Below are 12,996 nucleotides of genomic sequence, written 5' to 3'. Positions count from 1 at the left end.
GAGGGTGCCAAAGAGTGTTTAATCCTCCTTTCAGAACTTTTCTGTTTGACCAAGGTTTACCAAAAACTCTTTTCCCCAGGGAAACCACCGTCTTTCATCCACCCCTTCAATCCGTACTGTTGAATCTTCTGCTGCATGAATTGCATTGAAACCACAGACACTGAGGGTGATTAAGTTATTGATGTGGTAATCCAGTCATGTTCCTGCAATGCCAGCACAAAGTTAGACTTTTTTGGCTTTAGGTGGATAAATTTGGAACATCTACCCCAGAGGTGGAACTGTAACAACTAAAGGTTTCTCAGAGGTTAGCATCCTGGGTATCGCTAGACCCATTTTACTCAATCGCAGGTTTGAGTATGATGAATCTCTGAATTTAGCCTGACACTTAAAGTCATAAAAATACTTGATTTGACTTGATAGAGTTCCACCCCAAATCCAAGCTGCTACACTGCCCTGATATCCCTGTGTTCTGAATGTAAGTTGTGCCACTGTCAACACATTAACCTTTTTGCCAAAAAGACAATTTAGTTTTTAATCATCACTTTTTTAACATTCAAACACTTTCCAACTCAATTTGGAAAAAGGTTTACATTCGTGACCTTTTTTCTTTTAACCTTAATTGATGTGAGTCATGTCTTTTTAGTCAAACACTGCGGTGAAATTCAGATATACCATAGTTTTAAAGCTAGTCTACTTTTTTGCATGGGCATGCAACTATTCAGTAACTGTTGGAGTGCAGTGTCCATTTATGTAAAGGCCATTGGTGCTTCATTAGAACCTTGTCTTCTTGTGCCTCTGGTTATGTGTGGAGTTTGCGTGTTCTAACCTTGTCTTCACAGTAGATCTAATATCTGTAATCATCCTCCAAAAAAAAGTTGTCCATCTGTCTTTGCCAAGGACAGTTTCACAAAAAACAGATTCTAAATCTCAAAAAGTTCCATTTCCTTCTTTAAATAAAAGGTTCAGGATTCTGATGCATAAAGCATTAGAGGTTGGGGTGGAGGTTACAAAATTACCATCCACTGCACAACTTTGCACAATATGTCACTAAAAGGTATGTAAACCAAACAAACGTATTCTCCAAAATATATAATCTCTCAGCTCCTCGAAGACTTTTTTTTAGTGTAGGCATGAGGAAACAGTGGTGCTGCAGCTCAGCACATGGTTGGACCACATGAAGACTTTGGGCTCCGCGTCTCTGTTGTTGTTTGACTGGGACATATTTCCACACAGCTGCCCGGAGTGCGGCAAGAAATGAGGGATACGCTACAAGGGAGGAGTCCTTGGTTTAGCTGCCAACCCTGACCCTTTTATAATGGCCCAGGAATTATTCACATCCCAGTTAAAGCACTGATAGAGTGAACTATGGCTGCGGTGGTGCTTCCTGAGGAGTTCGCCAAAAAGATGATTTAGACAGATCGCACGTCTGGGGTCTGAGGGCTCCTCGGACACTGTTTAAACACCAAGTCTTTATTCTGAAGACACAGGAATGTGACGGGTGCCGGGTGAAAAACCCATCACGAAGCAGCCACATTTCTAACATGGCAATGATGACAGGGGCGCGTCAAGTAACACATCAGCAGCAACACATCCATTTATATTCACTTAAAAAAGAACTTTATTTAGTTTAATACATAGGGCAATTTGTAGTGAAATATGGATACATTCAGCTTTACAATTCATACACAAAGGTTCCCCAACAAATTCTTAAAATACGACGTTTATACGTGTTTTGACATATTTCAACACAAAAGAGACAGCTATACCAGTTTAATAAGTAAAAGCCTACTTCCTTTTTATTGTAACCATTAAATTTAAATTGTAAATTAGCATTTATTCATTTATTTTCAGCTAAATATAAGTAAGCCTCTAAACGTCATTCACCAGCAGACAAACTGGGAAAAAAAAAATGGCACACAGATTTCCCATGCAATTAAAAAAAATAATAAAAATCAATGTGTGATGAGACATGCTCAAATTCATGTCACTTACACTATCCCTGTTAGGAGATCAAACTCCCAGAAGTACATTTCCTGGAACATATACCAGCGCTTGAATACTGCAAACATGGTCAGAGGTCAGGGGTACAGTACATTTATGAGTGTTTCTCAGATGCTAACACAGAGATGGGAGAACTGCGAAATCCATTAGCAATGTGGAGCGCACAGCTTTTTCTTTGATTTTTCCAAATTCAGTGGAGACACCCGTATGACTCACTGCCCTCTTTAATATTGAACACTTTTCCTTTGTCTCTGTCCAGTCAAAGGGATCTATATGAAAGACTAGCAGTGGTGGTGATATTACTGATATTATCTGTCTGAGTGAATGAGTGCCAGTAGGTCACACTCCATTAAAGCAACTTGTTACACACATTAAAAAAAAATTTTTTAAAAAGGCGTGCAATTTTAAGAGGTCCCCTCTTCTTCAGCACCCAGTGGAAAGCGTGTTGGTGCCAGTCTCTTTGATTTATGCTCTTTTCAAAAAACACAGCACTAGTTTGAAGTCCAAGTCAATAAAAGTCATAAAACACCATTCCAAACACTTGGAATGAAATGAGGCAGTCATGTGCACAACAGAGTCATTTGATCCAAGCCTTTGACCGAGAGTGCCGAGATAAAATACAAGACGGCTCGGCTTGATAAGCTCCTCCATAAGCAGCATTATAATCTTAGAGCCTGTGCACGGGGAACAGGACAAAGCGCAGGGCAAAAGAGAAGTGACACTAACACTGGAGAAAAGTCGGCCCTGCTTTGATGCAGCTGTGCTTGCTAAGGCGAGGTGCGCCGAGGACAAAAAGCATGCTTGAGACGAAAAGAAACCTAGGTCAAATACAAGAGTTTCCACTCTCATTATCATACTTCAGAGATTTAGCCATATGTCTGACAAGCTTTGGCTCACGATTCTGGACTCGCTTTACTGCATTGCTATAACTAAATCACACGAGTATCAAGCGAGAATGGTTAATGTGTTGACCGCGGCACTGCGACTGCACAAAACTGCGACTCAAAACAAAACAGAAAGAGAGAAACACTCAAATTCCATTAACAGGAAAGCTGAGCTGTATTTGCATTTTAGCGCCGCGTTGTCACTAGAAAGTGTGCAAAAGGTCTGTGTGTGTGTGTTTGTGTCTGTCTGCGAGAGAGAAATAAACACTTTCACCTAAGAAGAGAGGAGAAAGTTGGATCTCTAATGCCTTGATGTGTGAGGACGGAGCTCAGGACAGCACACAGCAGGAAGGGAAGCTGTTCTTTTAAAGTGTGTATGCTTGTGTGTGTGTGGATATGCTTGTATTCGAGGGTATTTGTCCCATGTAAATCTTTAAATGTGTGTGTGTAGGTAGTCTAGAGCAGGGAGCAGTAGCCGCTGCAGGTTCCAGCTCCTGCGTCTTCGTCGGTGAGCTGGACTGCTCGGCCGTGGTTCTCGCTCTGCCATAAGCCAGGAGTCTGGATTATCTTCTCCACCAGCTCCTCAAACGCACACTGAACGCCGTCCCTCGTCTTTGCACTCGCCTCTGGGAGGACAGAGAGTGCAGAGGGAAGAAGAGAGGAGGGGAGAAGTGACAGGGACGGGAATGGGGAGGAGGCGGAGGTTGGAAAAGGTGGAGAAAAAGAAGACAAAACGCAGAAACAACAACTGTTAATGTCTGCGTCTTGATGTCATCATCTGCTGGCCCCCCCAGCAGGAGCGCCGAGTGGTGGAAAACATCTCAACAGTAACTGTCAGCTCCACGATGCTAATACTGGACCATAGCAGGTTATTATTGGCTCTAGTCAGCACCTGCTGCGTAGCATGATAACATCCAGGAACATTTCAATTGTAATAACCATAGCATAAAGAAATAAATCTTACTATGACAAATCACGAGAAATATCTTTGAGAATTGCTTGGAAAACATGTCAAGAAATCTTTACATATTACCAAATAACACTTTAAGTGCTCAAGATAAAAACTAGGTGTTAACTTTTAAGTTCCCCCTTTTACTGACAAACCTGAAAAATAACAGCAGAGGGGGGAAAAAAGAGAGTGCACTGAAGATGATATATGAAGCCTGCTTTATAAATAGAAGTATGCAAGCATTCCTCGGTGAGTATGATAGTTATTTCAAACTCTGCCTCCCCTGTGTAACAGTCTGGTGTAACTCATGTGCCCGGCAGCTCTTTGTAGAGCGGGGAATCCTCCTGACTTACCTATAAAAAGCATGGAATGTTTTCTTGCAAACTTCAGCCCTTCGGCCCTGTCTAACTCGTGGTTTTCCTAAAACAAAGGAAAGGTAATGGATTATTTGAGGTCTGTCGGGTTGGGCTGTCAGCTACTGTGGTCGTCACGGGCCAGGGAGAGAAAGTGGTTTTCACAGACAAAGATCAGAACGCAATGAATTCATAACAGTATACGTTTTTAACTCCACTCACTGATTCTGGTATCCTGGCAAAGGACCAGCTGCCAGAAAATATGAAAGTGCTACTATCATTTAGCTTAGCAATCCATCAACTGGTCAAGGGCTCACTTTGTAAAACACACTTACTTTTGGGGCAATCCATCTCCCTGTTCTGTGTGTGTATCACATATATATCTAAAGAGCATAAACCAAGGGAAGACTGCACTGAAGCTAAATATTAAAAATGTCACGCGCACCCTTAACATCACAAGTTTATAGACAAACACACTGACCTTATCAATTTTGTTTCCTACAAGCATTTTAACAAGGTCATTCCTTGTACAGTATGTCTCCAGCTCACTCAGCCAGTTGTCGAGCTTTGTAAAGGTTTCCCGTCTCGTGACGTCGTACACTGTGACACACAGAATGAACAGGGCACGCTCAGAATGCAGGAAAATATTCATTCACAGGATGAGGAAAAATATTTTAAGTGCAGAGTGAGTGTGTGGATTTTCTGGATGCACGATTGAGAGAACTGCAATAATTATACAAAAGTAGTTATGGTGTGTAAGGCAATAGGAACATCTGACACACTAAAATTAATCTGACAGGTGTAAGAAGTCCTTGACTGCTGAACCTTTTCAACTGGTTTACTATTGAAAATCACAGAGCAAATGAAACTTTACTGACAATAACACTGTCTAATTTCCACTTCGGTAATAATAATAATAATAATAATAATAATAATCATCATTATCATTATCATCTAACAAAAAAGATAAAATAAATATAAAATAAAATAAAGGAACATCAACTTAAACACGTGGCTGGTTTATTTGAAAAAACAAAAGAAAAACAAGGGGGGGTCATAATCCCACTGATACACCGAGGCGCCTTCTGTTACTTTACATCATTAGTGTGGTCAAAAACCATGAACTGTAGAGGAAGTCTGCTTTAGAGGTTTAACTTATTTCCGTAGTGTGTGTGTGTGTGTGTGTATACATGCTGCACATGCATGACCTTATGAAGACTCTGATTTAAGAGTATAAACTAACTTCCAGAAAGAGGCAGGCGTATGTGTGTGAGTCACAGGATGAAAAGCCATCACTCGCTTTACAACAGGGGCATGACTGTAAAGTGAAAAGGTCGCACACATGTGCGCTTGCACACACACACACACATGTACAGGTGTTTGAGCAATGACGGTGCTAATAGCTTTGCTTACCCAGGATGACTCCCTGGGCACCGCGGTAGTAACTGGGCGTCAGGGTTCGGAAGCGCTCCTGTCCCGCGGTGTCCTGCAAAACACACACTACTGCTCACACTTGCAAGGAAAAAACCAGTGGTTACAAACCAGGGCAGACAAACACGAACAGCACAGACACACTCCTTGGTGTCCATCAAGGGGTGGAAATAGTGTTACATAAGCGCCATCTTCTGGTGACTTGAGAGAAGAGCCGGTCTAGACCTGAGCTGGAGCTGTTTCATAGTTAATTTTTCTGCTCTGACAGACAAGAGCTGCATGTTTGTTTAACCGAGTGATACTAAAGCACTGGAATAATGATAGAGTCTGTAACATACCCATATTGCCAGCTTTGCCTTGTTGCCATCCACAGAAATGGTCTTCACTTTGAAGTCAACGCCTAGCCAATGAAAAAAAAGAAAGGGGCAGTTAATCACCGAAACCCACATGATTACCTCATCCTGCTTCAGGCCCAATATGATGACTCCTACAGGTTTGTTCAATTACTGCCAACAATATCATATCATGGTGACAGACCATAATTATTGAAGATGAATTGTCAAAACATACACACCACACAATGTCTATGAACTTGTGTTAACCTCTGGTTATTCAGACTGGCATTACGCCCGTCCCATGTCCTGCACTTAAATTACAGTGTGACCATGCATTCACATCCACGGCGAAAGGACAGTGCGGTTTAATGTCCTGAACGAAAACCGACGAGGGTCTGCGTTAAAAAAAATGAAAGGCCGGCACCTGTAAAATGGCTCAGTGAGCAATGACTCAGTCTTAAAAATCCCTGCCAGGTCCCAGAGGAGCAGACATTTACATGAAAATAACAATGTTGTCCCACCCCCCCCACCCCAACAAGTAAATCTCCTCTATTGCCTCTTTGCAGTGTCTCGGTGAGCGGAGCGTGCGGCGTCTGGATGACATATCGGCCGAGTTTTAGCATCCACTGACAGATTTACCAGGGAAATGTACACTTGTGATGGGCTTGTTTTTACATCTGGGACTGAGGAGGGGAGTTCAGCTGGGAGCCAAAACAGAAGAGAGATCGAGCAGGAGAAAGGGGACATGAAGACAGGCTGATATATGGCACCGCACTCACACACAAATACACAGTCTGTTCACAAAGCCCATCACAACAACTAGCTCTTCCTCTCGTCCAGCAGGGTTGCTCAGATACTGCTGCCAGGCGCATGTGGAGACGAGTTTACACTAAACATTTCCCTGAACCTGGACCAGTCTCTTCTGCTCTAATTCACTACATATACAGACGGGCCTTGCCCAGGGAACGCACAGTAACGCATCTGTTTGCAATATCACAACACAACAAGATGCTACTAGTGCTACAGGTCAAGGCTGGGCTGCTCTCTGAAGGACCTTCTCTGTACGATATAAATACACCAAAGGCAGAGCAGCACAACCCACTAGTTCGACACAGAGAGAGTTGTGGTGGGGAATGACACATCATTGTTAGCCTGTATTCTCTTTTGTCTTTAACCTTTGGCAACGATGGCACCGAGAAGCAACAAGGTGCTTTAAGCCATCAGTAAAAGTACCATAAATGCAAAGCTGCTAATGTGCCTGCTGATCATCCTTGCAAAAGATCATTTAACACTCTGTATGCTAGTGTGATGATGTGTCGAGACAGCCTTTGGCAATGGGAGAAATCCAGCCTCGGGGTGGTGAGAGGAAGAAAATACTTTAACTGAGACTGAATGATACCAGATTTAAAAAAAAATTGAATCTCAAGTCAAAGCAGAGAACTGACTCCAATAAAGACATCTGTTTGGCAGAGAATCCCAGCTGGCCAAGTAAAACAGTAGCGGCCCGTGCCTTGACCTTGACAAAACAAAGTATTTTCTCCGTTCCAACCCCTCTTGGGATCTGTGCTTTTCGGCCGTTTTAACAAAGACAGCATTGTGAGCTACAAGCGATTCACAAAACCACATTAGTTTGGTTTGAAAAACTAAAGAAAAAAAAGAAAAGAAAGTATAATTCTTCATCCAAATTCTCTCCAAAATATTTTAAATCTGGAGCTCGTGGATGCTTTTGTCAGAATAAAGTAATTAAGGTAGCTGCAGCTTTAATAGCTTATGAAAGTATAGTCGGTGTGTCCTCGATCCGTCAACTGATTTATTCAATTACCAAAAAAAGGCTGATATTATTTGCAGATACGCAGTTTGGGGTTGCCACTACATCTAAAAACCTTTACCAGATAAGATGGATAGTTTGGTCTGCCACAGATTGTTTTTTTCTCCACACAGCATTAACTTTAAAATAAATCTGAAAGCTTTGTGGCTGTGTCGGTGTGTGGGATTGTGGTGACTTTACTTTTAGCTCGCCAAGTGCTGCAGAATCTCCTAAACGTCCACATTTCTGCCTAGCGACCCTAGCTTGATTAAAAAAAAGAAGAAAAAAGCTAAACTTTAACGTCTCTTTTACAGTTATCTGCAGTAGGTACTGGGGGTTTAGTAAACACATGCAGCCAGTATGCTGACTGAGCCTGGAACAGATAACATAAAAAGTCTGTCAACTTGTGGCTGCGTTGCTCCAGACCATGTACAGTATCTGTCAGCAGCCTCAGCCAGGCCTGCACACTACAGGCTGGGAAACAGAGTGAAGGACAGTACACTTAGCTGAGCATGGTTGTCACTTTAGTCTACTGCAGTTGTTTAAAGTTGTTAAAAACTCCAACTTTGGGTGGGTGTGTCACAGCACAAATATTCTGGCAGGCATCATTAACATCCTTACATTACTGCGGTCCTGTTAAGTGGTGGTGTTTGCAAATAGTGCTGAGCAACAGGTTTGAAAAAAAACTATAACCTCATTGTTACTACAGCTAATTTAAGACCTTTCTGAGATTCCTAATCAAAATTGAATACCACGATCTATGAAAAGATCAAATGCATGTCTGAAAGTGGTCACAGAATGTACTCCGTTTTCATACATATGTCAACTGAGGGTGTACTTCAACTTATGTGTTGTGGTGAGCTAGAGTTTAATGCTGTACACACAACGGCAGAAGTTCATGTCATGTATGACCACAACTGGCTTTTGAATTGGGACAGCGGGCATCTGGTCTGGTGGTCCTCCCTCAGGATATTTGGTCTTTTGGATACCAACTGTATCCATTTATGGAGAAAATATCTTTATGTAAAGCCTAAAACCAGGCACCAGTTGAATGATTCAGTATGTACTAAAAAAATAACGCAGCAAATCAATCTGTAGAGTTTCCAAATCATCCATTTCAACTTTTCTAATTAAAAATTATTACTAGAGATATACAGCATAATTTTCTCTTCTGCCCTCTCATGTTTCGCTGGTCTAAGAGTCAGAGTGCACAAATATCAAATATCAGACAATTCTATTTGGTATCAAGCTGCTTTTGTGTGTTTAATCAGCTTAAATGGCCATATTGCAACTGTTTATGACAAATTCATTTATTTTAATGTAGAAAACGTTGGTCTAGAGCCCAACTGACATCCATCACTTCTCTTCCGTTTATCCAATTTTAGGGTTGCGAGGGGGTTGAAGCCTATCCAAGCTGTCATACACCCTGGACAGATTGCCAGGGTGTATCCTGTCTCTTGCCCTATATTGCCAGTCTATTACAGGTCTAACACAGAGAGACGTTCCCGCTCACCTTTACACCTATGGGCAATTTAGTTACCAACTAACCTAATCCCACCAACTGCATGTCTGTGGAATTTGGGAGGAAGCCGGAGTACCTGGAGAGAACCCACACAGACTAGAGGAGAACATGCAAACTCCAAGTCTCAAACAACAAGTCTTTAGAAACTACAAGCAACTACCAGCCTGAATTATACTCTTACAGACACGGACAGCTGGAGTACGACTGGCTGAGTAGTCATTCCTGTTACACTTCTTGAAGTCCGCTCCCTGGTTGCATGTGTAGTTGATGCGCTGTAATGTAAATTCTCTTTGGACAAGTCCACGCGGTCAAAAGAACAAACAAAAAAAACTGGCAGACATGTGGACGTCTGCACAGACCCTCACACTAACTGACTGACGACAGAGGCATTAAGTATAGACATCACTTTAAGCACAGCATATATGAACAATCCACAACCTGCTGTGACATTAAAACAAGTTCTTTTTTAACCTGCACTGTCATACTGTCTGAATAAGGACACATAAATAATTAACAGACAAACAAAACAAAACTGTTTCATATGCCTGAAGAAAATCAAGAAATGTCTCAAATCACAACAATATTCATATTGATCTTAAAATCCTATACTGGTCGGGCTCTATGCTGGCAACAACCTGCTGCTTCATCAAACTTTTTGAAAATCTACTCCTCCTTTTCCTTCCTGGCTCCACCGTGGTTATACAGCTGCCTGCAGGAGCTGTGCTGCTGCTGACTGAGATCACAACACTAAGTGTTGTGTGTGAACATTAACCACTAAAGATTTAGTGCTGATATAAAATCATAGTTATATTTGATAGTATTTTGATAGATAAAAGCAATTTTTTTTAATTCCTCCTTTTCTTTCATGTTCATCTTGTGGAGGACAAATGCATGTGTTGTTCTATGCAGCATAGACCAAAAGCACCCCTATTTTAGTCTCTACTCCTGACAGTGGTTGGATGTTTAAGTGTTAGCATACTCATATGTAATGTGGACATCATTACTAAGCCATGAGACAACAGGTTTAAATGAGCTCATGCTGTTTGTGCCTCAGATGAATCGATGCATTGCTTATTATTACTCAAATTCAAGATCCTTGTCTTTGTGACTGTTTACTACTCTAAGTCTGTGTCTTATTTATTCTCTGCTGCTGCTGATGATCCTGTACTTGCCAGCACATTCTGATCTACAAAGCCACATTTTTTCCATTTTACCCTTTAACAGACCTCACATGTTCAACTCACCTATTGTTGCTGATTGTTCTGGGTCGAATGTGTCTTCTGTAAATCTTAGAAGGAGGCTGTTGACAAGAAGAAGGAAATAAGAAGATTAGACCTCATCATGACTCACATATGTGTGATTTTAGGAATTGTATTCTCCTCTCTTGAGGATGCTTTTGAGCTGACTCCTGCGGCAGGAGACAGTCTCTTTCTCTATCTCCTTCTATTGATCACTCTGTCCTTCACTTGCAAGCAAGAGGTGATGTCAAGCTCCAGATGACATCACCATTAGATTGCAGTCAGGAGGACAGGGTTCGTTTCTTAACCATGACTAATCGAGTGCAAAGGCCTTAACAGCCCCGCTGACGATGGCGATATGCTCGCTCCTCTCCCTTGACCCAGACATAATTCTCGTACTTTTTCCTCACGGGCCATCAGAAGAGATGGTGAAGCAGTAAGTGTTTATTGTTTGAGGGCCATATGGCTGATGAACTGATGCAGGGAGACAGCCGATTTAGAAATGTATTCTGTACAGGTCAGGAAACATGAAACGCATACATTCCCCGCCAAGCATTCAAATCTGTTGTGATTTAAAGGCCTTCAGATTGCAGGGAAACAAAATAAATATCTGTAAACTATTCAAAACTAAGTGTACCTATTTGATATTACCAAAGCTGGCTATGGATGATTCAAATTAGGACATTTGAAACTAATCATGGTCTGATTTTGTTTATTGTATTAAGCGAAATCCTATTTAATAATAATACTAAATTGCTTTCTGGAAACAATGCATCACGGCCTGGATGATGCAACGGCAGACAGCATGCAGTACAGCCGTCTAGATATTCTTCTGTTTTCTGGAAATATAAGCAAACACAGATCTGTGTTATGGTGTCGGCATAAAGCCAGTCCTTCCTCTGGGCCGAGCTTATACAGACCAGCCATTAAAAGACGCCAACTAGCAGTACAAGCCCTGTTCAAAAAAAAGGGGGAAAAAACTCTATAGTATAAGTAGACACATGCTGCACATCAGTGAACTGACCCAGGAAATTGGAAAAAGAGAAACCATTTCAGCTAATAGTGGACACAGTACTGGGAGTTAAAATCTCAGCTGCAAAGAACATAAATTACTGCAAACTTTTTATTCAATATCATCTCTGCTTTCTGGTTTAAAACCTAGCTGACTTTAACTTTAACACTCTGTCCTTGCTGATGCTGAAGTTCCAAGTCTTATTATTACCTCCCTTTGGTCTATTTTAAATAGATGGGTGTACTTTTGGTGAAGAACTTGTTTAAAGGCCTACAATGGCATAATTTTCTCGGAATGTTCTATGGCTATGGAAGGCACGCTTGTAGTCAACACCATAGTCTACAATGTGATGGTTGATGGCTCAGGAAGGCTATCAGAATTCCTCCAGCAGCCGGGACCACTGTTATGGAGACCTGCAAACCTGGATCATGATCTCTTTTGGCAGGGACACACGCTATAAACTTCCATGCTGATGTGGGTAAAAAGCATTTTACCCTGCGTGGAATATTATCAGGTTGATTTGTGGTTGTTAATAAGGACTCTGATTACCACATGACGACAAGAGCAAGTGTATCGTTTACATGTTTTTGAAGTCCCATCTGGAGAAGGGATACGCTTACTTGAGCGTGACCGGTTCGGATCGATCCTTCTGCTGGGTTCTTAATGACGGAGATGCTGGCAGTACAATTCAAGTAACTGGACTTAAAAGAGTGGCAGCTTCTCGTTTAGCCATCAAATTAGTGTGAACAAAAACAGCCTGTTTCTAGCAATTATGTCAGACGTGCACATTGTTGATGTCACGTACAGAGCTTCTGGCATCTGACTAATGTGTTAGCTAAACAGTTTGCACACTGTAAGCATTTCTTGTACATGTTGTACCAAGACAGTCTGACCTCTGTTAGAATAAAGAAGACGACAAACCAGCACTGAACCGTCTACATCGTTTTAAAAACTAAATTCTCTTTATCCACACATTTGGTTAGCTGCTACATCCCTGCTAGCGCTGGCTAACGTTAGCAGGGAGCCACGACATCACTTTGTTGATCACTTGGTCTTACCTGGACTTCCCAACGCCGCTTTCTCCTATTATCAGTATCTTCAGCGTGGTAAGCACGTCGTCTTCCATTCTTCCTTCACTGTATGCTGTGTTACTCTCGGTAAATCTCTAAAAGAGACTTGTTAAAGTGAAGCTGACTAACTTGCGTCCCTGTTTACAGCTCACAGCATAGATAATAATATGACAGCCCTTTGGTGAGACGTCTCACTCCAACCATTTCCGGTATGACTTGTCACTACTTCCGCTGGAGATCTTACATGATATCTTGGGAGAAGATTACGTAAGACAAAGGACGCAGTGTTGCAACATGTCGACGTCATGCGTTCGTGTCATTTTAATAGTACTGTATATTAGCTACTGGACTCTTTAAACGGGGATTTTTCACACTCCGATACATTTGTTACTAA

The 12,996-nt window shown here is 41.7% G+C and overlaps 1 protein-coding gene across 1 annotated transcript; it reads right to left on the bottom strand.

Moving 5' to 3' along the window:
* Positions 1–1,620: 1,620 nt before the first annotated feature.
* Positions 1,621–12,806, bottom strand: rab18a (RAB18A, member RAS oncogene family). Its single transcript, XM_063484322.1, has 7 exons — positions 12,591–12,806; positions 10,527–10,582; positions 5,957–6,018; positions 5,601–5,673; positions 4,669–4,787; positions 4,188–4,254; positions 1,621–3,511 (listed from the first exon to the last, which is right to left on the bottom strand). Exons 1-7 carry the CDS (start codon positions 12,656–12,658, stop codon positions 3,342–3,344), a joined length of 615 nt encoding a protein of 204 aa, XP_063340392.1. The 5' UTR covers positions 12,659–12,806; the 3' UTR covers positions 1,621–3,341.
* Positions 12,807–12,996: the final 190 nt, after the last annotated feature.

This window comes from Pelmatolapia mariae, linkage group LG9 (genome assembly GCF_036321145.2).
Source record: "Pelmatolapia mariae isolate MD_Pm_ZW linkage group LG9, Pm_UMD_F_2, whole genome shotgun sequence".
NCBI lineage: Eukaryota > Metazoa > Chordata > Actinopteri > Cichliformes > Cichlidae > Pelmatolapia > Pelmatolapia mariae.
This window is presented reverse-complemented; position numbering and strand designations above follow the sequence as displayed.

Excerpts from the sequence above, each read along its gene's own strand:
- rab18a (XM_063484322.1), bottom strand. The coding sequence starts at position 12,658 with ATGGAAGACGACGTGCTTACCACGCTGAAGATACTGATAATAGGAGAA. Across the intron at positions 5,674-5,956 it reads AGGCAAAGCTGGCAATATGG|GACACCGCGGGACAGGAGCG; the intron begins GTATGTTACAGA and ends TGTGTTTTGCAG. Across the intron at positions 4,788-5,600 it reads TGCCCAGGGAGTCATCCTGG|TGTACGACGTCACGAGACGG; the intron begins GTAAGCAAAGCT and ends TGTGTGTCACAG.